Source organism: Alternaria alternata, assembly GCF_001642055.1.
Source record: "Alternaria alternata strain SRC1lrK2f unplaced genomic scaffold CC77scaffold_24, whole genome shotgun sequence".
NCBI lineage: Eukaryota > Fungi > Ascomycota > Dothideomycetes > Pleosporales > Pleosporaceae > Alternaria > Alternaria alternata.
Window position 1 is genome coordinate 357,346 of NW_017306213.1, and position 25,046 is coordinate 382,391.

A 25,046-nucleotide genomic window follows, 5' to 3' on the forward strand; every position below is an offset into this window, starting at 1 on the left:
AACTCGATAGCAGAAGCGAATTCTGTTCAAGTCTAACAAGAGCCCGCGTGTCTCAGCACGAGTCTGGTGACAAACTAGGCGAAGTGGATTGGGATCGCCGAGCGTTGTAACTCCCTCAATTTCTCGCTTCGGTGGACGTTCGTTTGGCCACATGGGCTCGAGTTTCGGGACCCAAAGCGCAGGAGCTTTCGACAAGCCAAAGTCGCCCCATGGGTCAGGCATGCAAGGAGTCTTAAATGTCGAGAGACAAAGCTCGTTCGGTGCACAAGCCAGGCCACCTTTATATGTCAAGGCATACGAGTGAATTATGTCTCGTAACTCGCGAGGAATGTCGAGATAGAAGCATGCACCGCCAGGATCCGGGATGCTGGGGTCGTTCAACTGCGAAGTTGAGGTCATGGTCGGGGTACGTGTGTCAATGAATAAGGGCTTGAATCTTTCTTGAGCTGCGTGTTGTTGATTATACTAGCAAACAATTCGAAAGGCGAAGGAGATCAAGGTCGAACAGATCCATTTGCGCACGGACGGCTTCTCTCACCTGTCGGGAGCGAGTTTTCTGCGATAGGCTCTAGTGAAGGTCCTCACCAGCAGACCACAGAATTGTTGACTGAATGACAGGGTTCAGAGGTGACAGAACGGGCCAGGACTACTTCCAAACAGCGTATGCGAGGATGTGAACAACAGAGGTGCGCATGGCGAGGACTGAACTGAATGTTTCATATATTTGCGGAAAAAGTGAGCAATGACATCTCGATAGTCCCAGAGTTTTGCGCGTATAAAAACCAGTTACTAGTTCGCAATCTGCGCAGAGTGGAAACGAAAGTCAGGGTTAGGGACTGTGCTCTAGGCATACAGCCGCCCCGAGATAGGCGTCTCAACTGGAAAGCTTGAGAAGCAACAATTTCCGGTCTGTTCTTCTCGGTTGCCACCTACTTTACCATGTTTAACAGCGCCCTATTTCACAGGCAGGAGACTAGCGTCCACGTCTACCGGTGGCGCATAGCATGCTGCGCCGATAGCAGCAGAACAGCTACTAGCCAAAGGCATACCAGCTGGGTATCAGAACCTGCTAATGATGAGTCCGCCAGCTGCGATAGTAGATCGAACGACAGTGTTCAAAATGATTGCGACGGGCGAATAGCTGCACAATACGATACGGGTGCTTCATACGCTTGCCAAGCTGAGCAGTTGCGTGGAACCTCGTACTCGTTGTCAGGGTCGCCTGTTCATGGTGTTTTGTCAACACGCCCTCTTGCCGGTAAGAGGATGTCGTTACCGTGAGATGCCTTGTCGTTGCCCGAACCATCATTCGATAGTTATGGCTGGGATGTGTCTCTTCCGTCCTCGATGGTGGGGTCTTCGCATACGCGCTCGTCTACAAATAGGCGCCTATTGCATTTTGTCAACATGTGCCGTATCCAGTGACCTTGAGAAACTTACTCGTACACCGTGAGGATGTCCGCGCCGCATGCAGCTTCGCTTGAATCTTCCTGATCTTGCAATAGGGTATACATGTCACTCGCCCATTGTGCAACCATTGCGCGTAGCCTAGGGCTAAGGATGTGCCAAAGTGGGAAATGAGGCATTGTTTTTAGGCGCAATAGCAGCCTTTTCATCCGTTGGCTCTCAATGACGACGGCGTTTCGTCGTACCTGAATCGGCACCGTGATGCCAGGGTTGGTGGCGTTGGCTGCATGCGCAAGACAGACATGTCTCACTCGAAGGGATTTCCAGGACTGGGTCGGTATAGGAAGGGCATTGCGGATCGCCTGCTGCGAGAGAGGTGGAAAAGTTACCGAGGGAAAGGAACCCTATCGCTTGTAACCTGTCATTGCCAAATGTATCTGTTGACGTTTCACGCAAGGCGCTCTGTACCTGACACCAGCATTGGTGATCATTCTAGGACCTGGCTGAACTAAGGCACGCGGACGTTGCGCGTTAGCGACCCTACGCGTCGGGAGCTGGTGCGGTGATCCATTCGCGTAGAATTGGACATGCGCATATCTAACTTGTTTTTGAAGAGGCGTTTTACCTGCTGCGACACATATGCGTGGGGAGCTAAAATCGTGATGGTGGTTGAAGCAGAGGAAACGTGCACAGCTCGTGCAGCATCAAGACACGTGACGTCATGGGATGCCGCCCAAAAAGCCTGAGGAACTGATCGTTAATTAAGGTTTCAGTCAGTTCAAGTGATCATCACTTCTCACAGCCTGCAGAAAATAATCTATGCACAGATCGGTGTGTTGTCTAGTACTCATTTCATTTGTCGTAGCTTGGGTGGCATAGTACCTGGCATAAGTATGCGGCATGAGCACGTTCACCACCGCTCTATGCAGTGCTTCGCTTAACCCTGCTCACAGCACTGGGTGTGCTGGTAGGCGGCAGTGGAACAAAGGACTCAGTGTGAGTAGCCTTCGCCGTGCCGTTGGTGCTGTAGTCATCCGTGACAACCTGGCTACCGTCTGCAATAACAACATGATCCAACACACGCTTGAAGTGCTCCAAGCTAGCCACTGGTTGATAGTATGGCACTTCGTGGCCGGCCTCGTAGATCCTGGTAAACGAGAAGTTGCCGTACTCGCGAACCTCTCCGTATTCAACGCCGTCGACGAGGAAAGGGGTGTAACCAGCGGCGCGGAAAGCCTCGGAGTCGGTGTAGTTGACGGCTAGAGAGACGGCTTCACCACCGAACCAGTTGCAGATGTAATCGGCGTCACCGTAAAGAAGAGCGACGCGAACACCGTAGCCCAGGATCTCCTCAAGGTCCTCGAGGAAGTTGGGGAAGACGAAATCACCTGTCGAAGCGAAACCGCGTGACACATTTGCGGCGTTGGTGCTAGTGTAATTGATGTTCACGCCAATTGCCTCTTGGGTAGAGGCCAAGTTCAGGAAGTACTCGAAGTAATCAGGCGGCGTAGGGTCGTCGTAAGGATGCCTGATATCGTAAACACCCCTGCCTCCGAATGCGTAGTAAGGCTCTTCTACCAACGATCGGCAGAGGTTGGTGGCTTCTGCGCACGTGAGGTAGCCATCTTCGGTAGTGCGGTCTGATTGCTTGCAGTATTCGATCTGGTCGTGGCAACCTTCAGGCATGTAGTAGGCGTTCTTCATGAAGGTGTAGACAGTGTCGTTGACCGCCTTGATGCCGTAAGTGTTGTTAACAGCAAACTCAGGGTAGTAAGGTGCCTGAATCTGTTCGTCGATGATACCGTTGATAACACCAAGAGTGTCCATCTGAACTTCGACACCAGCGGTTGAGCCATTCTTAATTTTCTGGTTCTGCTGATAGAAGTAGTTGTAGAAACCTGGGCCGTAGTGACCTCCGTAGCTAGTAACTTGGTTAGCAATATGCTCAATTTCATACTCAGAGAGAACCTACCTCTCAGTCCAGAGGTTGAAAGTGAAGTTGGTAATATCAGGGTCGAGCTGTGGGCTCAGCTCCAGGAAAGCCTGCAGAATATGCCATGCGCCGATGGCTGCAGCATCGGTCGTGTTTGCGGTGTCAGGATCGACAAGTGAGTAGCGGCCATCTTCATCTGTCTCAGTGGTCTCGTAAGAGAACCCTACACCCACGGGCTGTGAGAGGTACAGCATGTTGCTGTGCTCGTTCCATGAGTAGGGGTTCAGCTGTGTCTTCAGGTCTTCGGTAACGTTGCAGGGACCATGCTCTTGGAACAGTCCGATGAGAGAGTCACTTCCAGGGCCTCCGTTCAGCCACAGCGTCTGGGGAAATGGTCAGTGAAGATTACTATAATTTCTCCCAGAGATTCTGCTTACCAGTGGCTTCTCTGTCGGATTCTCTCGAGCCTCAAAGAACCAGAAGAACATGTTGGTGGTTGGGTTGAGGCTGATGTAGCCGGCATAGTCGTCAACACCTTCGGTAGTCTCACACACACCTGCTTTACCAGGCTGTTTGTACGTGATCTTAGCACCTGCGGCAGATGTAATTGTCGTGACGCCAGTAGGATCAGCGGGCACTTGGCGCTCCTTGATGAAAGGTGCGCGGGCGCTGGCCAGAGACGCAGCCGCCAAGACGGTGGCGAGTTGTGTGAAGCGCGCCATGTTGGGAAGCTTGTCGGGGAAAAGAGTAACCAAGACTTCAGCAAGTGCTTGCCCAGCTAAGTAGCGGGTTCTGCATCTTTATAAATACTGCCCCAGAACGAGGTCAAGCAGCGTTGCATGCAACCTTCCGCCTCGTAATCCCTTGCTCAAAGTCGGGGCCAACGTCAGACTACATGGTCGCGCACAGGAAATTAGTCTGCATCAGGCAACTGCGGATGCTCTGTACACGACCATTGGACGGATAACATCTGTCTCTGAAGATCCTCGGGCTGTGCGTGGGAGAAGAATAGTTGGGAATCTCGGCTAGGCTGTACCGGTACGTAACCGATAGATGACTTGTCGTGTCACTCTACCCTACCATTGTCAGCAAGGGATGCAACAAGTAACTGCAGTCTCCCCTTGCTGATCCTTCTTTTCCCGGCATAACTCTTTTCAACAGTACGAATAAGGCCGATTTGTCGAGATGTTTGCGACAATTTTGCGCTGAAGTTCAAGCCTCACGTCAACGAGCTCAAGCTTGCTGCAGCGCGCATGGCCCTGTAAGCTCTTTACCCAAAGTAGAAGCTCGCTATGCACAGCGGCGGAACAAGGCCATCTGCCAAGGCTTGTTTTGCTTGTTGCCGGGGCGGGCAAAGCTTATCGACGTCATGATTCTGGCATGATACACGAAGTTGGGACGGAGTTGGATGTCGTTGTCACGGTCAGACACGGTCTGGGTGGAGGAGGAAAGAGGGGAAGAGGCCGGAAAAGCCCCACCCACGCGGCAGCCGAGATAGTACCGCGCTAGCTCCCATCAGTAGGTGTTCACCGGGTTTTATAGAACTTTATCGTTACCTTGGTGCTATCAGGAAGTCTGATACGGCATGAATTGGAGAGATGTGCCGGATCCACGGACCATTCGCAATCTGTCAGCATGGTCGTTTGGCAATAGCTGGAGCAGTGGCCAGCTCGCGACTTCCTGGGCACACTTGGGTACGATCAAAACTGCACAACTTCTTACATGCATCAATCCGGCACGACGCGGCTCCAAGCGCATGGGTCTGCGTGGCCGTGTTGGAGCGCCAGTTTACAATATGCTAGCTCCATTATCTGTTAATTCCCCAGCAGTGAGAACTGTGTTGGATAGAGTGCTTTACTACTAAATCTCCGAAGAGAGCCCACCTACACATCCCGCGTCACATCATGTAGTAATCCCAGCACTCACAACACTTCTTCGTCTCGCCTCCTCAAAATCCCCTCCGAAATATCTCGCAATCTGTACATCCAATTCCCTCCCCGTCAACTTCGGCATATCCTTCGCTTGCTTGACCGGGTTGATGCCCTCATGATGCGCACTTGCAAAGATGACATCCAGCTCTTCTAGACTCCTACCCTTTGGCTCTGGGAAGAAGAAGTAGACACTTGGAATAAGGCAAGCGTTGAAGACGGCGAACATGGTATACGTGTTGTATTGTAGATTGGCGAAGGCAGGTGGGGTGATCATAACGATGAGGAAGTTTGAGATCCAGTTGGAACATGTGGAGAGCGCGTTTGCTTGAATGCGGATGCGGAGATTGGTAATTTCAGCAGGGTACAACCACGTCATTCCCAGCCAACCTGTGTGAAGGATTAGTAAAATGGTCTTGTATATCGAAGCTCTACCAAGGAGATGCTGCTTACCGATGGCAAAGAAGGTGTTGAAGGCGAACATGAATACGACAGCTGTGATACCGTACTTGGGCTCTAGAACTGGAGCACCGAACTCATTCTCGCTGGCTGTCGATGTCATACCACTCATGATAGCCATACTAGCCATCATGCCGAATGCACCAAAGAGCATGAGTTTGCGGCGACCAGCACGCTCGATCAATGGAATGGCGACCAGACCAGCCAAGAAGTATTCGGTACCATTGCAGGCGGACAAGAGACGAGACATGTCTGGTCCGAAACCAAGCGAGTTCTCGAAAACGTAGGTCGCATAGTAGGTCTGGGAGGAACTTGGGTTAGTCTCTTCTCCGAACTAGTGTGTGACGATGTACGTACAATGAGGTTGATCCCGGATATCTGTTGAAAGAACTGTGCGGCAACACCTAACAGCGTACGCCTTAGGTTCTGACTTGGCCCGTTGTACAAAAGCTCCTTCATTTTGAATGGGCCGTCCTTGCTTTGCGCTTCAAGCGCATCCTTGATGTTCGTGAGTTCCGTGTCTACTTCCTCCGAGTCTACTGGTGCATCGGCAAGGCGAGCGAGTAGGTGTCGAGCTTCGGCGTGGCGACCGCGCATTACAAGCCATCGTGGCGAGTCTGGTAGGAAACAGAGGCCGATCCTGGATGCTATTAGTATCATCTAGAGCGCAATGATCTGGTATGGGAGAGTTGCGTACATGACGAGGACTGTGAAAAATGACTGGAATGCGATGGGAAACCTCCAGCGTACAGACGAGTAAGACTCGCCTGATGGGAGGAAATAGAAGCCATAGGTGACCCAGTAAGATATCATAACTCCTGCGACGATGACTGCTCCCGAAGTGATGATCAAACGTCCACGCTTCTCGGGTTTCGCACACTCGGACTGCCACGTGGGAATTGCTGCAAACATGTTTAGCTGACGGCAATACGTCGTTATGAATACAGTACTCACTCGCTGTGACCATGCCGTTACCGATCCCACCAACAACACGTCCAATACTCAGCAGAGCATATCCGTCGACCCCGCCTCCAGAAGTACCTCCTGCGGCTACTTGAATGATGGTTCCAACAATCATGATGAAGCTGCCCCAGAAACTACTGCTCTTTCTGCCCCAAGTCTCGCCATAGAACAAGATGAGAACAGCGCCTAGGAAACATCCGATTTGATAGACCGCGACACACGCAGACAGGATACTCGGGCTACCTGTGCACATGTTCGGGTCGGGTATGGTGTTGGTCGGTGCATCGAGCCAACAAAGGTTGTTTGGACGATCGCGAGGTGTCATGAGAGGGAAGTGGCGTTGGAAATCATCGAGGGTAAGGACTCCGCTCAGAACACCCTGATCGTAACCGAACATGAGGAAGGCTAGACAGGAGCACCAGGAGATGGCATTGTTCAGCGCCTTCCCCTGCAGCAGACCAAATCCTGGGACGTGCCATTCTGGTAGATTGCCAAGTTTGGAGAAGGTCCCTAGTATGCCGGATGGTTGTGATGCTAACTTTTGTTGTTCGATTGCGGCCTGTGACGACGAGGAGTTTTCATAGTTGAGATTGTCGATGCGTGTGTCAGGGGAATGTTCCGAGCGTTTCTCGTCAATCTTCTCGGGATCCATATTGAGACTGTAATAGTCAATAAACTTCTAGCTCATAAACATCCTAAACTGCTACCGATCAGCACCATCTTATACTTTTGCGCTTCCGCAAGCTCGGCTATCCTGCCAGTAGACAGATGAGACCAAGAGTGATGCCGACTCCGCCATTTCCCATCACCTGCAACCCCAGAGTCTTAGCAAAACCATGTATGGGGTAATTTGTGGCTGGTAAAGAGCCCATCGGCGACGTAGTCCAAGCCTTCACGAAGCCGGAACGACCTTTTTAGGCAAGCCGACCCAGTTTCGAAGTTTTTCGCGCACACCAAGTCGGGCCAAGAGGCCAGACAAGCAGCGGGGCGGAGCCTGTACCTTGGCGGACGTCCTCGTCTCGGCAATCGGGACATGAATGCGGGAGAAGACGTGAATAAAGGTGAGCATTGTCGGACGATTAGTGAGATGAAGCAGAAAAGGGTGGGTGTGAGTCCGTGTGAGAAATTGTGCGTGTTGTGTGGCAGACATGCTCTGCCTTGACCCGTATATAACGCCGAGCCATGCTGACCATATAGTACATATGTGTGCAAGCATGCAACTTGCTCCATGCCTGCTGGCGGCTCCAGATGGTAGGCATGGTTGCCGAGTCCTCCATCTTTGCGATGCGCCATCTCCTTCTACCGTTCTCATCCCCTCCATAGTCCTGAACCAGTGTTCGCCATGCCCGCCGCACATTCTCAATTCGTGTACGCTTGATTCGTGATGTAAAAATTGTTCTATTTCTTGCCGCGTTTCGCCTCGAGGAAGAGTACTTGTTTCCGCACTGTGCATTGTCAGCCGTGTTCCTGTGTCTCCATGCGTCTCCCTTCATGTAAAAAAAAGTCCACTCTCTTCCTCAGTTGCGCGTGCCCGGCTCCTAGCGAGATTTTGTACATGAGGCAGGCACGATGTTCGAAGAAATGAAAGAGCGATGGTGTCGTACCGATTGGGTCGTATTTGAGCATGCTCAGCGGTTGGTGCGCACGCGGTCTTTGCATGGTCCGGTAGTAGCCCGTCATGGCCATGGATATCAGGCGCACCATAATGGTACGGGACTTTGCTGTGAGGTGCCATTGTCAGCGCGGGCAGGCAAAGATGTGCGTTGCAGGCGGCCGCATTGGGGATCGGCCGGGGTAGTATAGCAGGTGTTTGAGGAGAGCATCTAGTGCGAGAGCAGGAGCGCGTACCTTTCTTCGCCATTGCGACAGGCGGAGATGTGTGATGCCGACGTCAACGGTGGTGGTGTCGCGGCGTGACGATTTGCAGATGCGGATCTTGGAGCGGAGGTCCCACAGCGCCAACCTTGTCAGCCAATCAGCGTCGATTGAGGTCTTCGCAACCCAACGTTCGCTGATAATTCTTGTAGTTTACGACCTGAGTTTCTTCCACGTTCTGGAGTCGCTCTGGTCCAGCCTGACGCTTTAGTTTACTTCGTCATTTGATAATGCGTATACTCTGTCTTAGTCTTTCTTATGTACAAATTTCCGTATGTTCTGCCTATTTCCACTCGGCAATCTGCAGAATGTCTTTCTGTTCATTTCATGTTAATCGTCACCCACAATCTTCCAGCATTTATTGTGATGCTGTTTCTGCTTTCGTATTCACATATCGTCAACTTTTGGATGCTTCTCGTCATATCAGAGATTACAACACGATACATGAGAATCACCCATCTGATGAGCAAGGCCTGCACACGTAGGATGGCATGTTTCGAAGATGTGGCGGAACATATCGATTTTCTACGTGGAAATGTTGGAACAGAGCATCACCATCCATCCCTGCTACAAGGGTTCGGAAGACAAAGCAATACGATTCGGTTTTTTCTTGGCTTCGTTTCTGAGACACGACTATCGCCGTGAAGCAGTAGGTCCTTTCTGAGATGCCGTGCGGTAGTGGAATATGGGTAACAACAGTCCCGGGGGTGGTGATGTGGTAGATGAAAATGCAAAAGACAGAGCAAATCGTTGAATATCGTTGAGGTTGGGAAAGGCGGACGCATGAATATCAAAAAAGGGACAACCATAGGAGGAGCTGACAAAAACGAGCCATGAAAAAGAAAGGATAAGACAAGCGCGTGATTACCTTCACAGTACTTTGAGTCGCTGACAGCAAACATTGTGGAGTTGCGTATACCTCCTGGGGTACTGATGTCAAGCTGACGGTAAGGATGTCGAGCCAATGTCAACAGCAGGCTGTAATGATAATCTTCGAAGGGCGTTTTGATGTTAGCGGCAGTAAGCAGATGCAATATAAAGACACTCGTGGGCTTGAATGAATACCCAATGAGCCTGGAAACCGTATAGCCACACTCATGTCGCCGGCGTCGAAGGCAAAAAGAGAGCGGGGAAAAAGGGCGAGCAGCAGGCCCGTGCTGTCGTCGCCTTGGGTATTCGAATCCCCCTGGATGCATGGGCAAAAAGAACGCAAAAAAAAAAAATGGTAGCTTCTCTTTGATTGAGCGTGTCATCCTTAGTGCAGGGGCCATGCTAATCTTCTCTGTATCGTTTCAAATTGACCAAATGCCCGAAGGCGAACAATAGACAAATAAAACGGTATATATTGCCAGTATTGTGTTGTGGTGATGTTTGTCGAGCGACCGCTCTTTAGGCTCGTGCGTGGCGATCAAGGCAACAGGCGGCGCGTGACACGCGCTAGCAATTGAGACGGAGCCGGCGAGTAAGGAGACTGGATCGAGGATGATTGGCAGATAATGAGAAGGCTGGTCGATGTCAGCAAGGCTTGTGCAGATGGGCTTCGGACGAATCTTCGATGTAGCGACTTATCCATCACCTACCTCACGACACGAGGAGGAGCGATCCTGCCATCACCTCGCATCGCAATGGCATCGTTACGTCTGTGATCTGTGGTCTTGTCGTCTTTGTCTTTACGGACATGGGCGGAACTGACGCGTTGTGCAAAAGTCCTTGGGACGATCAGAGATCCGGCCAAGTCGGGAAGATACCCCGATTTTGGGGTTACCCCTCCTGCGGCGATGACATTCTCCAAAAACTGGACAAAGAGGATGGAGAGTAAGTAGAAAAACGCAAGACGATAGAAAGAAAGCTCTATGAGCTTGCTGCTGCGATCATGCTCGACCAAAAGACATCTGCAGCAATGTCAACAGGTGTGCTTGTAATGACAGAGGGTAGATGAGGCTTACCATAGCCACATGCGACATCAATATCAGAATCCTGGAGGAGCATGAGAGGTGTCATCGTTGGGTTGGGAAACCTGTTAGTCTCCAGCTCTTGCCTTCGCGAATGAAGCAGTCGCGGCTTCGCAGCATGACGCATGTCAACAACCACGTTTACTCCGCGCCGACTCGATGCGCATCGATTGCACTGCGGAAAAATTGAAGGCAGGGGTTGTGTGAACAATTTGAAAAGGGCAAACTGCGCAGAATTAGCACTCTGCTGTTTCGAGGTCGTCAGAGTACTTATCGTGGAGCACCAACTCGGAAGGGGCAAGACCGGGTAAGCATCTGATCAAGATGAAGCGGGATTCACAAGATTGCTGCCACCACTTTCGAACGCGATACTCAAGACAACTAGCATCGGATCAAGGGCTTGGGAGAGAGATAATCTTCAAAGGTTGGCGATATGGACTTTGATGCTACTGCGAGGAAGTAACTTCAGAAGAGCATCGCACCACCCCACAAAGCGCCGACCTGGAGCTGTCAGGGGGGAAAGAGAGTGGAAGAGTCAGTTCAAGCATTCAAGATGGAAGGTTGAGACATGCCGACTTACCGGGATTAATAAAGAAGCAACGCGGTCTGCATCCAGGACAAAAGCATCACACATCACGCCAGCAAAGAACACCGCATGGGATCATGTAGAAGTTATGGATCTGTGAAGATTTAGTGACTGGAATCAACGGCAAGTTGGAAAGGAAGACTCACCATCTCTATCATAGTTGAGGGTTCCTCAGAGTGGACTCTGAAGGCTTCTCATCTGCTATGGGCGGGATGTCTTTCGCGCGGCCATAATGCCACGAAACTGCTTACTCCTTGCTGATCTGGCAAAGCTACGGTGCTCGAGATGGTCAGAAACCCAGGGCCACACGTCTCGACATTGCCGATAGAAGACACGCAGACATCATAGTCGCAGGAGCTGACAATTATAGCAGCATGCGGTTCGTAGCTTAGAGGCGTGTAGAGGTTGCCGGTAGAGGAAGGAGTCTCGGGCGGTAAAGCGGATGATGGCGCAGCGAAAGACGATGTGGGAATCACTATGCTCGATTCCAAGCTCTCCGATCCTTTGCGAAGAGAGGCTGGAACTTTTCTTTGAACATAAGTACCATAGTCCGAGCAGTGAAGTCATGGATAGGTTGTGAGTCGAGAAGATTCTCATCCTGTGGCAACGGATCCTCAACCCGCATCTGAATCTGACCATTCTCCACAAGGCTTCGGCAGCCTCAGCAGCCCCAACGGCTGCGATCTTCTGTTGTTCGTTAGTATGGTGGCAGATCCAAGAGGTACTCAGTGTACTTACGGCTGCCTCCGCCATCCTGCAACGCTACGCGACTCACTGCGCCCAGGATAGCATTCCGGCTGTCAGACTCCAGGCCGACAACTATCATCGATCACTTGTGGTCCGGATGGCGCTCTAGCCACTTCCGCGACTTACAGCACAACACTATGCGACTTACTGCGCACAGGTCGCCTTGTATCTCAGTGAGCGCCTTTTGCTGGTCCTTGTTGAACCAGTAGGGCATACAATGATCAGGGTGTAGTGGGACTGGACCTCGTCGATAACTACTGGCGAGTGGAGCGATCGACAAGCAGTAATGGCGAGAGAGGTGCGCAGAGCAGTGTCAATCGCTTGTGCCCAGTCGTGGAAACCACTTGGAAGACCAGCGACGACAGCAAGGGCGATGCCGTTGCACCATGCACCAAGGTGCATACTGGAGCTCTTTTAGCCATCCTTCTCTGAAGAGAAGAGACGTTAACAGGAGGTGGCGACGGGGAGCCAGAGTCAGATTTTGCCATCCCACCCTGCAAAATTGTCAGCCAGCGACGAAGGATCAGATACACATACGCGCTGAAGATCCTTCGTCATGTTGCAGAGCCGTGGAAGTATAAGTGACCTCGCCAAGTGATGATGGCAAGCTCCATGTGGTCCGGCATTTGCCGCCATGATACGAGGGAGGGTTGTAGGGAACGGGAACTATGAGCGAGAGGGAGCGGTAGTGGGCAGGCGAAACTAGAACAAGATTAGTGGTTGAGGTCTCGAATCGCGACAAAGGGAAAGACATCCCGATCAACAAACATAATGGTTGCTCGCTTGGTGGGCAGGTGTCGTAGCATCGACCTGACGATAACGCCACTGCTGACGAAGAGAGCGTCGTGCATGGCGCCCGGCGACCAAAACTTAATTGTTAGCAGAGCGAGGTGTCGGTACTCATATGGTGGATACAAAGTGTGCGAAAAGGATACCCGTAGTTGTAATGAATACAAACTCAGCTCCTAGAGGGGGGCACTTGGCTGAAGGCGCAATAGCAGCACCGGCGAAGTTGTTATTGTCAGTGGAGTATGGAGAAAGAAGGGGACGGGACTCACGATCTACTCGAGCTCGAGCTCATGCCGGTCGGTGGAAGATGGCTACAGACGAGGCAGAAGTAGAAGGGAAAGGTCAGAGTCAGCGCTGCTACAACCAAAGTGGTGGATAGTTGGGAGACCAAGAGGGATACTTTTATCACAACCAAAGAGTGTAATACGAACGCTGTGAGTAATGATGAAGCTTTGTTGGAGATGACACAAGTGATTGCGGGGCAGTCTTGGATGTGGAGAGTAAGAGAAAGGGAGGCAGTGGTGCAGAAGCTTCGATTTATAATAAGACAGTTGGACAGAAGCGGGGGTGACGACGAGTTCGTCGATACCTACACAACTGTAGAAGACGAGACAGGGGCTTATAGCCGGCGAGCAGCTTGCTGCAACATCCACTGAGATACTGCGACCCCAAGAGAAGAGATCCAAAGACCAGAATGATGGTTTTAGATAGATATAAGATATTGAATCCTCCTTGCGAGACTTTGCAACCCTATCTTGCCGTTGTGTGTTGATAACTTTGACCTTCATTTGACTTTGACGCTAACGACAACCTGCGACAGCCCCTCAACACCATGACCCTTGCCAAGCCCTCGCCATCATGAGGTGGCTTCTAAATTTGCTGAAGACGAGAAAGGCTGATCCGAAGGTATGCTCAAGCTTCGGAGTATTGCATACATCGACAGCACCAGCACCAGCACCAGCTGCGCTGCAAGTATGTGGACAACCTTGAACAGTTCTGAGGCAGGAAAGTACGATTCGAGGCAATGGTAGACGGTAGGAACTTTCCGATCTACAGGTACGTATGAGCATCTAAAAACACTTTTGACTTACATTTGCCAGGGCGACCGCCGTAGCGCTTGTCGTGACCCCAGAACTTCCGCAGAGACCTTCCTCAAAAGACACACCTCGACCGACGTTAAGGAAGACTCCCCTCCGATACGGCCTCCGTGGCATCGAATCGATTCCGGCGATATTAGGAGGTACGAAAATAAAGCTGAGAGAATTGCAATTAAGAAGCCAGTCGGGGCGGAGCGGGGAGATAACTTGGAGCTTCGGCCTGGCGCCATCACAACGAAGAAGCAAGAGTATCAAGAGCTTCTCTCCTGAATGCGTCTCAATCCTGAACGGCTGCGCGGAATACACCAGACGGCGTCGAGCATGTCGCAACTGTGCGAACGACACGGTATCTCCGCATCATCGGCAACCGGTTCTGCCAAGGTGTGAAGAGCTTCATAGCCTCGTATCTTCCCCCTCGACTCTTATGGCATATCGTTGAAGGCACGACAGGCGCTCTGCTAATGGTGCACAGAAAGCTTGAAATATGGCAGAAACTGTGACAGGAAAGCGACCGCGGAACAAACAGGCATCTCAGCTTCCGAGAGACTGCACAACGCCGGAAATTAACTGGGCGAGCCTGAAGTCTTCAGCGTTCGCACAATGGCGGTAGGAAGAAGTGAACTGTTTCATGGCTCACCTCTCGCAGTGACTCCATCCTACATACGCTGACACCTCCCAGACCTTCTGTCACGACACACCACCTCGTCTTCCTCCGCAACGGCGAAAGTCTCCTTATGATGACCGTGCACCGGCACTGGCGGCCGCGAAACATTGACATCGCAACAGTACACGGTTTGGTCAACGCCATCCAGAACACCAGATATGCATGTCCGAACAAGAGAGACATGGGGAGAATGGCGGCCACCCGGAGGGGCAAAGGGAGCCATTTCTAGCTCCCAGCGGCGTTCCCAGTCTATAGTGAGCGAATAACCATACCGACAAGGCATATCAAGGCCTGAAGACCCGCAGTAGCAACTCCGTTGCCAGTTTTGTCGTCCATATGAAGTACCAGAAACCGGCGCGGTGGTGCTTCCCACCATTCTTCGCGGCAAGATGCGTGTCCGAACTTCCCACATTCAACTTGGGAAACATAGGGTCGAAACAAACCAGCTTCCGTGGAAGGTCCGCATATAGCGTAGAGAACAAGATGAGTGTGGCCTCAACGCAAAGGCGAAGGACGATTTGTACCCCGCATATATATCCTCAGCGAACACAAGGATACCGCAACGACCGGCGGCTACTGCCCCAAGCTTCTACAAAATTCGTGTGGAAGAGTCGCCAAACGTACAACGACAAGCAATAGTCGCGACGGAGACCCACAGGCTGCATGATACGTAGTAAGAGACGAAGGAGGACGCAGACAGAACTGGTTGTAGCATGGTAAGAAAGCATGACGATACTGCAAAGATAAAACTCTGGGCAACGACTGTAGCTGGGTGAGAGGTTTACAGTATGCCTTCCAATAGGCTGGTCCCTTCGAACGAATCCTTCTCTTCCCAATGCGCAGTCGTTTCGCCAAGCCTAGCCATTGTCGGCAGTACGTCGAGATGGACAAAGGCATACACATGCAGAATATGGGAGGTGAACACAAGCACAAATCGCGAGTAGATACAGAAGATACAAGGAGATGACGCAAAACATACCTTTAGCATGCTATGGCAGGGTCGTCGAGCTCCGTATGGTAAAGTACTGCCGCCGAACATGCCAGACGCGTGACGAAGCAGCAAGCAGCAGCAGACCGACAGTGAGCAGACCGCAAGCCCAAACAGGTCAAGACCTCGCAAGGTCCCTTGATCTGCAACAACGCCAGTTTACTGAACCTGAGCCGTTGATGCAGCAGGCGAGACATCTGATGGGTCGAGTTGTGATGTTCCGCACGGCAAACCTCAGCTAACCGTTTTCGTAAAGGCCTTCCAGGTTCCCAGCCCCTCCTCGACGCGTTACTACTTGTAAAAGATGGTCTCATTCAGACGCTATCCCTAGATTACTGTTGTAGCGTCTATGCTTTGCTGAACGCGTTCTTCGACGCCTAACAGTCCGATGCTGTCATGGTGCAAGACCGGCTTGACCAGACGGCCCGTCGTTGGTCTTTACGACGAGAGCTTCATAACCCTTATTGAGCCGGCCTCACGACGCTTGCCATCATGGCAAAGGTAGGACGATTTACCGAAACAACGAACTTACCTCATTAGCTTCATCGGAAGAAGGACAAAATGAATATGTCGCATCGAGGCGTATCAGCAGGGATGCATTTGTGATGCCATCATTGCGGCGAGTGGATGGGAGAACTTCGAGAGTACTTACTGACGTCCTTCATACTGGCTACAAGGTCCGGGCTGGAATTTTCCAAAGCCTATAGTATGGTAATACAGGAACGGGATCGAATTCTCAAAGTTTACTGAAAAAGGAGGAAAGGTCAGGATTTGCGTTGCGCTGCTTCCGTGGGTATTCAACACGAGCGAGTCAATGAAGGCGTCATCACCAAAGCAAAGAAGAAGAAGGGATTCGAGAAGACGTACCAAGACGAAGCTGATCGAGACGCGCCTAGAATTTCCAGGGTCCCCCGGATGATGCCGGTGGCTTTACATGTGCTCAGTGAGGCTTCTCGACTGCATGCTTGCGTTCTGTCTGGCAGTTCTGGCCTCGGCCCGCCTACACTCATTGGTGCCAGCACCATGTATTTTGCAGTTTGATCGAAAACGAACGAAGAGGACCCTCAGCGATAGGCTTCGACAGCGAGTATTCGGTGATTGGAATGAGTAATGACATATCATCATCGGAGATAGTGTGTATAGGGAGGAGTAGGAATACAACAGAGATACGTACGGCGGCTGAATCTCTACTGCAGGAGACACTGCGTTGTTATCAGCAAAATCTGTCGATGGAAACTTCTGACTCGATGTATCGAACACGGGGAGATGCAAGGAACGATACAGTCGTCCATGAGACGTACTTCAACAAGGCGAAAAGATGTATGAGAACGACAAACCACATGCGGCACTCGCGGGGAGGAGCTAGCTCGCCATGGACCAATCGTGCATCGACCTGCCGACTTGAAAGATAGTGCCCCTTCCTTGCCCAAGAGCTTCTCCGGAGAGCTGTAGTTGAGAACGAAAGCACAGTACGGACGGAACGGTCGTGCAGGTCTTTTGTTGATCTCGGCACGCGGGTGTACGAGGAAGGATATGGGCGATCGATACTCCTACACCCTGCGCCTACAGGAGGATACAAGAAGACTGGGAAGGGACAAAGGCGTTCAGGACTTACTCAGGGCGGCGGAGCCGGGATCTATGGCCTCTTGCTGAGATGTCGAATCTGAAGAATACGTCAGCACAGTCAAGGTCGTGACCTTCGTATAAATGTATGACAACAACTGGAGAAGCAGCTACTCACAATGCACTCGTGGCGTCCTCCATCCTTGAAGCAGAAAGGGGTCGTTGTGCGCTCGCTTGGTGCGGCTGTCATAGCGAAGGTCGAACCTGCCCTACAGGTATTGCCGGCGATACTGCCGGTGCTCGAAGCACAGTCGCTCGTCAACCTCGGTGCGCAGTCAACTCGAGATATTAGTGTCAGTTAGATACTAAAATTACATGTCCTGGGATATGGCCGCCGTCGCCGTGAAAGCAAGCGGCAGAGGTTAACAACCAGGAACAAAGAAGCGCCATGTCCTCTTTCCCTCAGCCTACCGAGTACTGAGGATGAGGAGGAAGTTTCAACTTTTGCTCAACTATTTGTGGTCTTTTGCTGAGGCTGTTGTGGTTGTCACCGACTCGGACAGGATAGAATTTACCAGCTATAATGTCAACACGAGGGCGTGGATATGGGCAGCCCCACTTCGTATGAGATTGCCGTAAGCCGGAGCTGGTCTTTGTAGTTTTTGCCAGCTTCTCGCCGACTTGAGTCAGGTTTCGGAGCGGCATTGTGGAGGGTAGAGCCAGGAGCAGTTTGGGACTTCCGTACCGCCGTCGTCGTCAATGGGCCGCGATGGCTCAAAAGGAACGCAGAATGGAAGACAAAGGATGTCTATGGTGCGAAGATGGCTATAAGGGTATTCGAAACCTCCTAAAAAGAGATCGTTGAATGTGGGCTGGTGGTGTGGGTGGCAAAGGAGCGCTTCAAGCAGCCTGTCAACGTCACAAACCTTAGCGCCAAATCACTCGAACAGCAGCACCGACCACCCACAATCGCTTGGTGAAGCGCGTTCCGGGCGACACAGGCTCTCCAAAGAAGAACTGCACTCCTACGCAAGTACAAAGCTTGAAGAGGTTCCACTACATGATACTTGCATTGGGTTTACTACGTAGGTATATCGACAATGTGGAATACAGTTCACTAAAAGACAGCATCCCCCACACAATCCAGTCTCTGCAGAGGTCGCTACCTCTATAATCACTGTCCATGGAGACCCCTACCATATTACGTCACGTAGTTCCTGCATACCTCGAACGCCGGTCGATAAGCGAACGACTTGAACCGAGATCAATGTCGAGTATCGTGAAGTCCTCAAACATACACGAATTTCCCGCGCACGCGCTCCATCCAAAATGTCTACGGTGCCTTACTCACCGCGGCTGGTCCAGCTCCTGGTTAAAGCGCTCGTTGCAGGCGTTCCCGAACGCGATGCTGTTCTTACCTATACCGGTCGCGTTAGCTTCGTTCAGACACTACTACAACAAGAACATACTCACCCTTGCCCCTTGTGAGACGGGTCGAGGAACGCCGGATCGGGCCACTAGCGGCTACGTGGGACGAAGATTGACTACGAGGGAAGTATGCGTCACCAGAAGACGGAGCTTGACGAGAGATACGAGCGCGGGGGCGGGAGGAGGGGACCTGAGCTTTCGATTGAGATGAAGTTGCAGCACCGCCTTGGGAATATGGCATGATATTCTGTGCTTTGGGACGAGTAACTGCAACAAATGAAGATTGGCTTAGAAGACCAGGTGAGGAGTCTAAGGGACGGGGTTGAGATTTGGAGCGCTGCTTTTTGGTGGCTGAATCTCTCTCTGTCTGGTCAATGCTACTCTTTCGCTTCTTCGTATGTTCCTGCTTCATGTTTTGCGAGGAACTGTGTTGAAGTCCAGTCGGAGCGGAGCGTCGCGATTCACACTGGCTATAGATTTGCTTTGATGAAGACAGCTTGGACGGCCGGGAGTTGCTGCTGCTCAGCTTCAGATTAGCACTGCCATACATGGTATGCCGAGTTGATGCTCCAAGGTCCACCGCATAATCCTCAACACTCGGTCGAGGGTAATCAGAGTTGTTACTGTGAGGCGGCATCATCCGAGATGCTGTGTTAGCTTGCGATTTTGGTCGTCCAGACGATCGAAATGATTGTGAATCAGCCACAGACTCGTTGTCGGCTACCAACGCGACTCCTACATCGGCCAAGGCTGTACCACGATGAAAAGGATCACGATTATAATTCCGAGACACGATAGACGGTACGCATTGAGTCTCTTCCAGCGTCTGGGAGAATTCAGGAGATGCGTTGCCAGAGTTGAACCCATCACGGTCGCGGCCTGCAAGCATACCAGTCGACACGGGTTGGGACTTCTCCATCGCCGTTAATTCGTCAGTAGACATGTTACTGAGATCGGAGGAGCTTGAGACCTGATGCTTGAGCTGTTGCTGTGGCGCTCGTAACAGATCTCCCTTGGAAGCATCCTGGGTCATGGACAAATTTTGAGCATCATGACTTTCTGTGGCAGTTCGAGGCTCATGATGAACATCGATTGATTCGTTGGAAATTTCGTCGATCCCGCCCTGTTCTTTGAACTGGGTTGCAAAAAGATCATCGTCTTCGAGCTGAGATTGTGAAGACATGGGGTGGAAGACTGACAACGGCTTCTTGGAATGAGAATCTTGTTCCTCGGAGACTTCGAGCATCGAATGGTTTTGCCGGCTGACTTTATTCCGAGCCTTCACTGCCTGGGTGGTTTCACCTGATTCTACAAGGATTCCTCTGGCAGCATGTACTTGGGAGCCGACCTGCTGATTGAGATTACCTTGCTCGCGTATCACTCGAAGAGAATCTCGATACTGCTCTTCAAGCTTGCGCATGTTTGACTCAGCCTTTTCAAGATCGGTCGCGATTTTGGTTTTATGTTGGTCTTCAGCGAGCCGCATTTTCGCTTCCATTTCCTCAAGGGCAGCATCTTTCTGGCTCATGCGGCGCCTCCAATCATCGACTTCGATGCGATGCTGTTCGACTAGCTTCTGACTCTTCTCATCTACTTTCGCTTGTAATCGAGAAATGTCTGCTTCTTTTGCAGCTCGTAGTTCTGCGACCTCATGTTGTAGTTTTGCTTCATTCATCTGAGCTTGCTCAAGTCGAGTTGACAGACTTTTCTTTTCCTCCTGGAGGTTCGAGACCTGATTAGAAGATAGTTGAAACGTGTTACTAGCGTCTTGTCGCATCTTTGTGATCTCGTTGTCAGCGTCCCGGCGCATGGTTTGCATGGTCGTTTGATGCTGGGTTACTTCAGCCTGGAGGTTGCTATATAGGCCTTGCAACTCCGACATCTTCTCCGTCTTCTCTTGAGAGCGACGGGTCAAATCTGCGCAGTCTCGTTTCTTGCTGTGCAACTCTTCTGTCGTATTTTGGAGCTGTGCTTGGAGGTCCGTTATTTCGGCCGACTTTGACTCGAGCGTTTGAATGTTTTTACTCAGCTCATCTAGTTGGGTATCTGCAGCATTCAGCTTGTCGTTCAGCTCTTGAATTGTTTTCTCTTTCTCGTCGTGATCGATCGTAAGTCGATGGATCTCTCTCTTGAAGCTGCGCTCTTTCTCCGAGAATTCACTTTGACAGTCCTTTGCTATCTGCTCTCGAACGGCAGCGTGTTCTTCGAGCTGTTCACAAAATTAGTGAAGTCGCGAGATAAGGCGACCTGTTTACCGCTGGCCTCTGCTGCAACTCGCGCAGCTGCATCTTGACGTCTTCACAATAGCCCTGCTGATTGTCAAAACCATGGCAACAAGGATGAGCTTGGAAACGGTTACTTCGTATGTATCCCTTTCTTTCTCAATCTCCTTAACCTTGGTATTGACCGCTGTGAGATCTTCTCTCGCCTTCTGCAACTTTTGACGGAGATCAAGAGCTTCCTGCTCAAGCCCTGATGTATCGATAGGTGGAACGTCTTTCAGTACCCCCAGGTCGCGTTCTAGTTGCTCGCACGAGGCTTTGAGATCGACTTCAACCTTTTCGTAACCTTTGATCTGCTCTTCTAGTCGGGTGCAATGTTGTTGCTGCGCATCGAGTCGCGACTTGAGACAGACGTTCGATTCATGCGTCTTGCAGTTCTCGGCTGTGACCTCCTCATATCTCAGCATTTCTGTCTGGAGACTGTTTTTTTGTTCTTTAACGAATTCTTGAAGCTCTGCGTCAGGTAGTGCTTTGCTCGTTACGGTCTTTGAAAGAGTATCGAGACCTAAATCCAGGCTGTGCAATAAATTAGTACGGTGACATGTAGCAGATATAGCACTGTCACTGACCGTTCGTGCACAAGATTCGGTGTATTACTCATCCTCTCAATGTCTTGCATTGTCATGACAGGTGTCAGCCGAAGGGGTTGCAAGGCCTCTAAACACTCTTTGATTTGGTCATTCTGGCTACTGTGAGCAGTAGCGTTATCAAGCGTGACCTGGAGCAATTCGATCTTTTTAGTGAGAGCAACGGAGCTGTCGACAACTTGACGCGGAATGCTTTGGACATCAGAAAAAAGCTGCTTCCCGAATTCATTGCGCTTCTTGCGCTCTTCCTCTAGTGCAGCTTCCTGCTTGGCCAAATTTTCTGTCAGATCCTCCCTCTTAGACTCCGATACGACAAATCGTATCCAAAGGTCATCGAGCGTCGATCTCATCTTGCGTTGGGTTGCGGCGAGCTTGTCAGTCATTGTCCCAACTTCTTCCTGTAATGACCGCTTTTCGTCCTCGAGTTCGGTGATCTTCTTAGTCAATGTCTTTCCGCACTCTTTATGGAAGCTTGTAGCGGACTTTTGCAGATTCTCAGAGTCCTGCTGAAGGCCCGTGACGAATCTTTGATTTGTCTTGGCCGTGTTGGTGAGTTGACTAAGAGTTTTTCTCAGGTCCTGATACCTCCTGTCATGATCTGCAATCGACTGAATCTGATTGTTGATCGTGCATTGAAGCTCAGCAAGCTCAGCCTTATGTTTCTGGGTGAGCGTCGTGATCTCATGCTGTATCCGATACTTGTTCGCAAGTATCGCTACTCTCACGGTCTCCATGGCGTGCTCGACACTAGGAGAAATGGCTTTTCCTTGGGTATCATACGATGTTGGTCCGCTAGGTCGTAACTTCCGTCGTGATTTGGTCATACGGAGAGGCCCGTCTCGATTCGGGATGCCATGCGGATGAGCTTCGTTAATCCTTGGCTGAGGTGCGACCCGATTGTTGTCTGCGTACAAGCTCGGCTGGTGAGACTGAGTCGGTACAGCGGGTGCTTCGACTGGCTCGTGACTGTTAGGCAAGGCATAGGGACCAGAAGTCTGGGCTGAGAACGCAACCCGTTTATCAGGGCCGATACTGCGAGCTTGATCGTGAAAAGTTGTCAACGGTTGTTGCTTTGGCTCGGTTGTATTAAGTGTCTCAGGCGAGGTCGAGGGACCCTGCACGGAAGCTGTAGGGAACTGACGTTGAGTAGAGGAATCTTGAAAGTCTCGGAAGGTCGTATCCATGAGGCTTGGTATAGTATTGCAGGGCTCCTTGTCGTCAGCAATACACCCATGTTCTTCATTCGGTAACTGGGACTCTTGAGCATATGCATGCCTTTGTGGATCGTCGACAGGAGCGCGGAAAGCATGTACTCCATCGCCATCCGCGTTCATTTGGGAGAGACATAGAGGGTCGGTGGAGGTATCAGGTGCTGATCCACCAATCGTTCCGGCTTGACGAGCGTGGCTTGGTGTGATTCTTGGTCGGGGACGTGAGCCTAGACGCTGCTGAGAGAGCTGTTCCTTTCTATGCTTCCTACCCTTCTTGACACCGGGGACCCTATTCATTCCAGAAGCAGGCCTGGCGTTAAGCTGTGCTGAAGGAGGGATGCTAGACATCGCATCCGCCTGCGGGGGCCTAAGCGTATTAGTGGAGTTCTATCGGCTTGCTGGGAGCTCTTACAGGGTGTAAGTAGGCTCTTCCTGAGATCTTCTAGTGGCCGTTTGATCCACGACGTCCATATTTTGGTTGCTCATAGTACATGGCTCACCAAGATGAGCGCTGTCGGGAAGACACGGTGGTGGAACGTGTGCAGGCTCTACCGTCGCAGTGACGATGTTAGTCGGATCGACCTTGGGTAGGACGCTTACTCACCTCGAGATGCATGACCTTTGTGCTTTTGGATATCAAGTGTTCTCAACCCGAGATGAATAGACTGCGCGGCAGTAGCAACCTCCTTCGGAGGTGGCTTGCTGGAAACTTTCCTTGCCTGTGAGTATGAGATCGCGAATGGGTTAGGGCTTGGAGCTGCTGATGCAGAGCTGTCATTCCTTCCAATAGGATTCCTCGAAAGAAGCTTGCCAAAGAATGGAATGCATTGAGTCGTCTCCGTCTTCTTCGTCACCGCAGTGCGCTCCAGAAGGGCCACGGAGTTTGGACTTAGACTGAACTCGGACTCATTGTCGGCAACAGGGTCGCCACAATGGAAATCTCCAGCGTGGCCAGGCTGAGTTTCGGGAACAATCGTATCGCTGTTTGGAACCTGAATGGCGGTGCTCCTGCGATCCCGCTCATCGTCAGTTGATTCTGGGCGTACTTCATTTCTGAGTCTTGAGGGGTTCTGCTCCTTCGGCAGCTGCTCGCCTCTTCCAGCCTTCCCAGCCATGGTAAGTGGCTGTTCAGTGACAGGTGCGGTGCGGATGCGAGTAGGTGAGATGGGGTGGAAAACCAGACAGAGTAAGTGAACGGCAAGAAACAACACTGCAGGTCAGCTGTTCGATGTAGATGGAAGCGATATGTTGTGTTGTGGAAGGAGTGAGGGGTGGCGAAGTTTGCAGCTCTGCTCTCATCGTCGTTCTTTCCTTCATTTGCTGTGGCAAGTCACAACATAACTTCCGACTAGAACGCCCGAGCTAGACATGATGGCAGGAGCGATGATACGAGAAACGATACCTACGGAAAGCGGAACAATTGTCGAAGCTTCACTGCACGCATCCCACCTCATTACACTCGGCCACCTCTCTTGCTGCGGCATACTCTGTCATCACAAAGTCCAGATCATTACTTCCTCTTTGATTTCCGTCGTATATGAAGCAACGGCCACTAGTTTCCAAGTCCAGTATTCTCAGCATGTCGTGTCGGAATATCGTTCACATTGCAGTGATCACAGCTATAGCCTGTTCATCGAAGGATAGCTCAATACCTCTTGCTACGCTTTGCTCTGAGTCGCTGAAATCCTCTCCAATTACCGTCGATGTCCTCTCGTCTATTTCTAGACGATGCCTGGCGTGGCAGCGGACACATGATGGCAGACGTGAAACGCGACAACTCGAATGAAATTGCATCCACCGACGCATCACACTGACAGCCGTCGTGGATTTGGGTGACAGCATGCATCCGCCAGACTAGTTCCTGTATTGCCAGTGTTTGCGGGGAAGGTCGTTTTGCCTGTCATCTGAGTTCTTTTTTTGCATCGTATGATTCGCATTGCGCCGTAAGGTTGGTGGCTAACGTGAAGCGTACCGGAGATGAGGAGCCAGAAATACCTACGTACTACGGCCACACCGACTACGATAAGCGGTAGCTGTCACAAGTACGCCTTGCAGTTGACGAAGAAGAGTCGTCTTCTCGCATGCTCTCCCTGAAACACAAGCGTGCGGCGACATGCTAGCCGGGCGCTTCTTACCAGGGTCCATCCAATCACACTTCAGCCCGCCCTAGCTCCGCTGCACGGTGATCTTCATCCACGACGTTACGCGCCCACTACCCATCACGCCCTGCCAATCCCCTCAGCTTATCCTCCCAAGCCGACAAAAGTCGACGCCAATGCCGCTATATTAAGAAGATGGCCTGATGTATTCTCCGGCAGCCAACCTGGTCTGCCGTCCAAGCGCACGATGGTAACCGCCCAGGAGCCCTGAGACTGGCGGGGTATTGGACGAGCGATAGGGAAGGTATTGGCTTGGGTAAAAGATGTTTGCACGCGGGCAGGCAAATATAGAGACATGCCCTCCGTCCCGGTAGCGAGTTGTTGGTATTCCTCCAGTTGATCGAACGTCCTTCACGCCATCCTCGTGCAACCTGATATCCGATCACTTGTCCCGTCTGCGCCGCATTTCAACACTAGATACCAACACC

The 25,046-nt window shown here is 51.4% G+C and overlaps 7 protein-coding genes across 7 annotated transcripts; 2 read left to right on the top strand and 5 right to left on the bottom strand.

Moving 5' to 3' along the window:
• Positions 1-2,328: 2,328 nt before the first annotated feature.
• On the bottom strand, positions 2,329-4,062 carry CC77DRAFT_998777 (peptidase S10, serine carboxypeptidase; the record flags this gene model as incomplete). The annotated part of the gene is made up of 3 exons (XM_018536545.1): positions 2,329-3,328; positions 3,380-3,723; positions 3,778-4,062. 3 exons carry the CDS (start codon positions 4,060-4,062, stop codon positions 2,329-2,331), a joined length of 1,629 nt encoding a protein of 542 aa, XP_018381196.1.
• A 1,180-nt stretch (positions 4,063-5,242) lies between these two features.
• CC77DRAFT_946094 (general substrate transporter) lies at positions 5,243-7,342 on the bottom strand (the record flags this gene model as incomplete). Its single annotated transcript, XM_018535059.1, has 4 exons — positions 5,243-6,028; positions 6,085-6,367; positions 6,425-6,629; positions 6,673-7,342. The coding sequence occupies 4 exons, from the start codon at positions 7,340-7,342 to the stop codon at positions 5,243-5,245; spliced, it is 1,944 nt and encodes a 647-aa protein (XP_018381197.1).
• A 755-nt stretch (positions 7,343-8,097) lies between these two features.
• On the bottom strand, positions 8,098-8,580 carry CC77DRAFT_972721 (hypothetical protein). Its single transcript, XM_018535864.1, has 2 exons — positions 8,539-8,580; positions 8,098-8,411 (listed from the first exon to the last, which is right to left on the bottom strand). Exons 1-2 carry the CDS (start codon positions 8,549-8,551, stop codon positions 8,146-8,148), a joined length of 279 nt encoding a protein of 92 aa, XP_018381198.1. The 5' UTR covers positions 8,552-8,580; the 3' UTR covers positions 8,098-8,145.
• Positions 8,581-8,586: 6 nt separating this feature from the next.
• CC77DRAFT_436421 (hypothetical protein) lies at positions 8,587-9,083 on the top strand. Its single transcript, XM_018531679.1, has one exon. The coding sequence runs from the start codon at positions 8,796-8,798 to the stop codon at positions 9,048-9,050; it is 255 nt and encodes an 84-aa protein (XP_018381199.1). The 5' UTR covers positions 8,587-8,795; the 3' UTR covers positions 9,051-9,083.
• On the bottom strand, positions 8,618-9,957 carry CC77DRAFT_436478 (hypothetical protein). The gene has a single exon (XM_018531680.1). It carries the CDS (start codon positions 9,834-9,836, stop codon positions 9,117-9,119), a length of 720 nt encoding a protein of 239 aa, XP_018381200.1. The 5' UTR covers positions 9,837-9,957; the 3' UTR covers positions 8,618-9,116.
• A 3,449-nt stretch (positions 9,958-13,406) lies between these two features.
• CC77DRAFT_1053914 (hypothetical protein) lies at positions 13,407-14,006 on the top strand (the record flags this gene model as incomplete). Its single annotated transcript, XM_018527768.1, has 2 exons — positions 13,407-13,611; positions 13,740-14,006. Exons 1-2 carry the CDS (start codon positions 13,498-13,500, stop codon positions 14,004-14,006), a joined length of 381 nt encoding a protein of 126 aa, XP_018381201.1. The 5' UTR covers positions 13,407-13,497.
• Positions 14,007-18,298: 4,292 nt separating this feature from the next.
• CC77DRAFT_1012925 (hypothetical protein) lies at positions 18,299-23,574 on the bottom strand (the record flags this gene model as incomplete). The annotated part of the gene is made up of 6 exons (XM_018523802.1): positions 18,299-18,369; positions 18,425-20,588; positions 20,682-21,177; positions 21,231-22,826; positions 22,872-23,007; positions 23,064-23,574. The coding sequence occupies 6 exons, from the start codon at positions 23,572-23,574 to the stop codon at positions 18,299-18,301; spliced, it is 4,974 nt and encodes a 1,657-aa protein (XP_018381202.1).
• Between the last annotated feature and the right edge of the window lie 1,472 nt (positions 23,575-25,046).

Coding starts and splice junctions, on each gene's coding strand:
- CC77DRAFT_436421 (XM_018531679.1), top strand. CDS start 8,796: ATGCGTATACTCTGTCTTAGTCTTTCTTATGTACAAATTTCCGTATGT.
- CC77DRAFT_436478 (XM_018531680.1), bottom strand. CDS start 9,836: ATGGCCCCTGCACTAAGGATGACACGCTCAATCAAAGAGAAGCTACCA.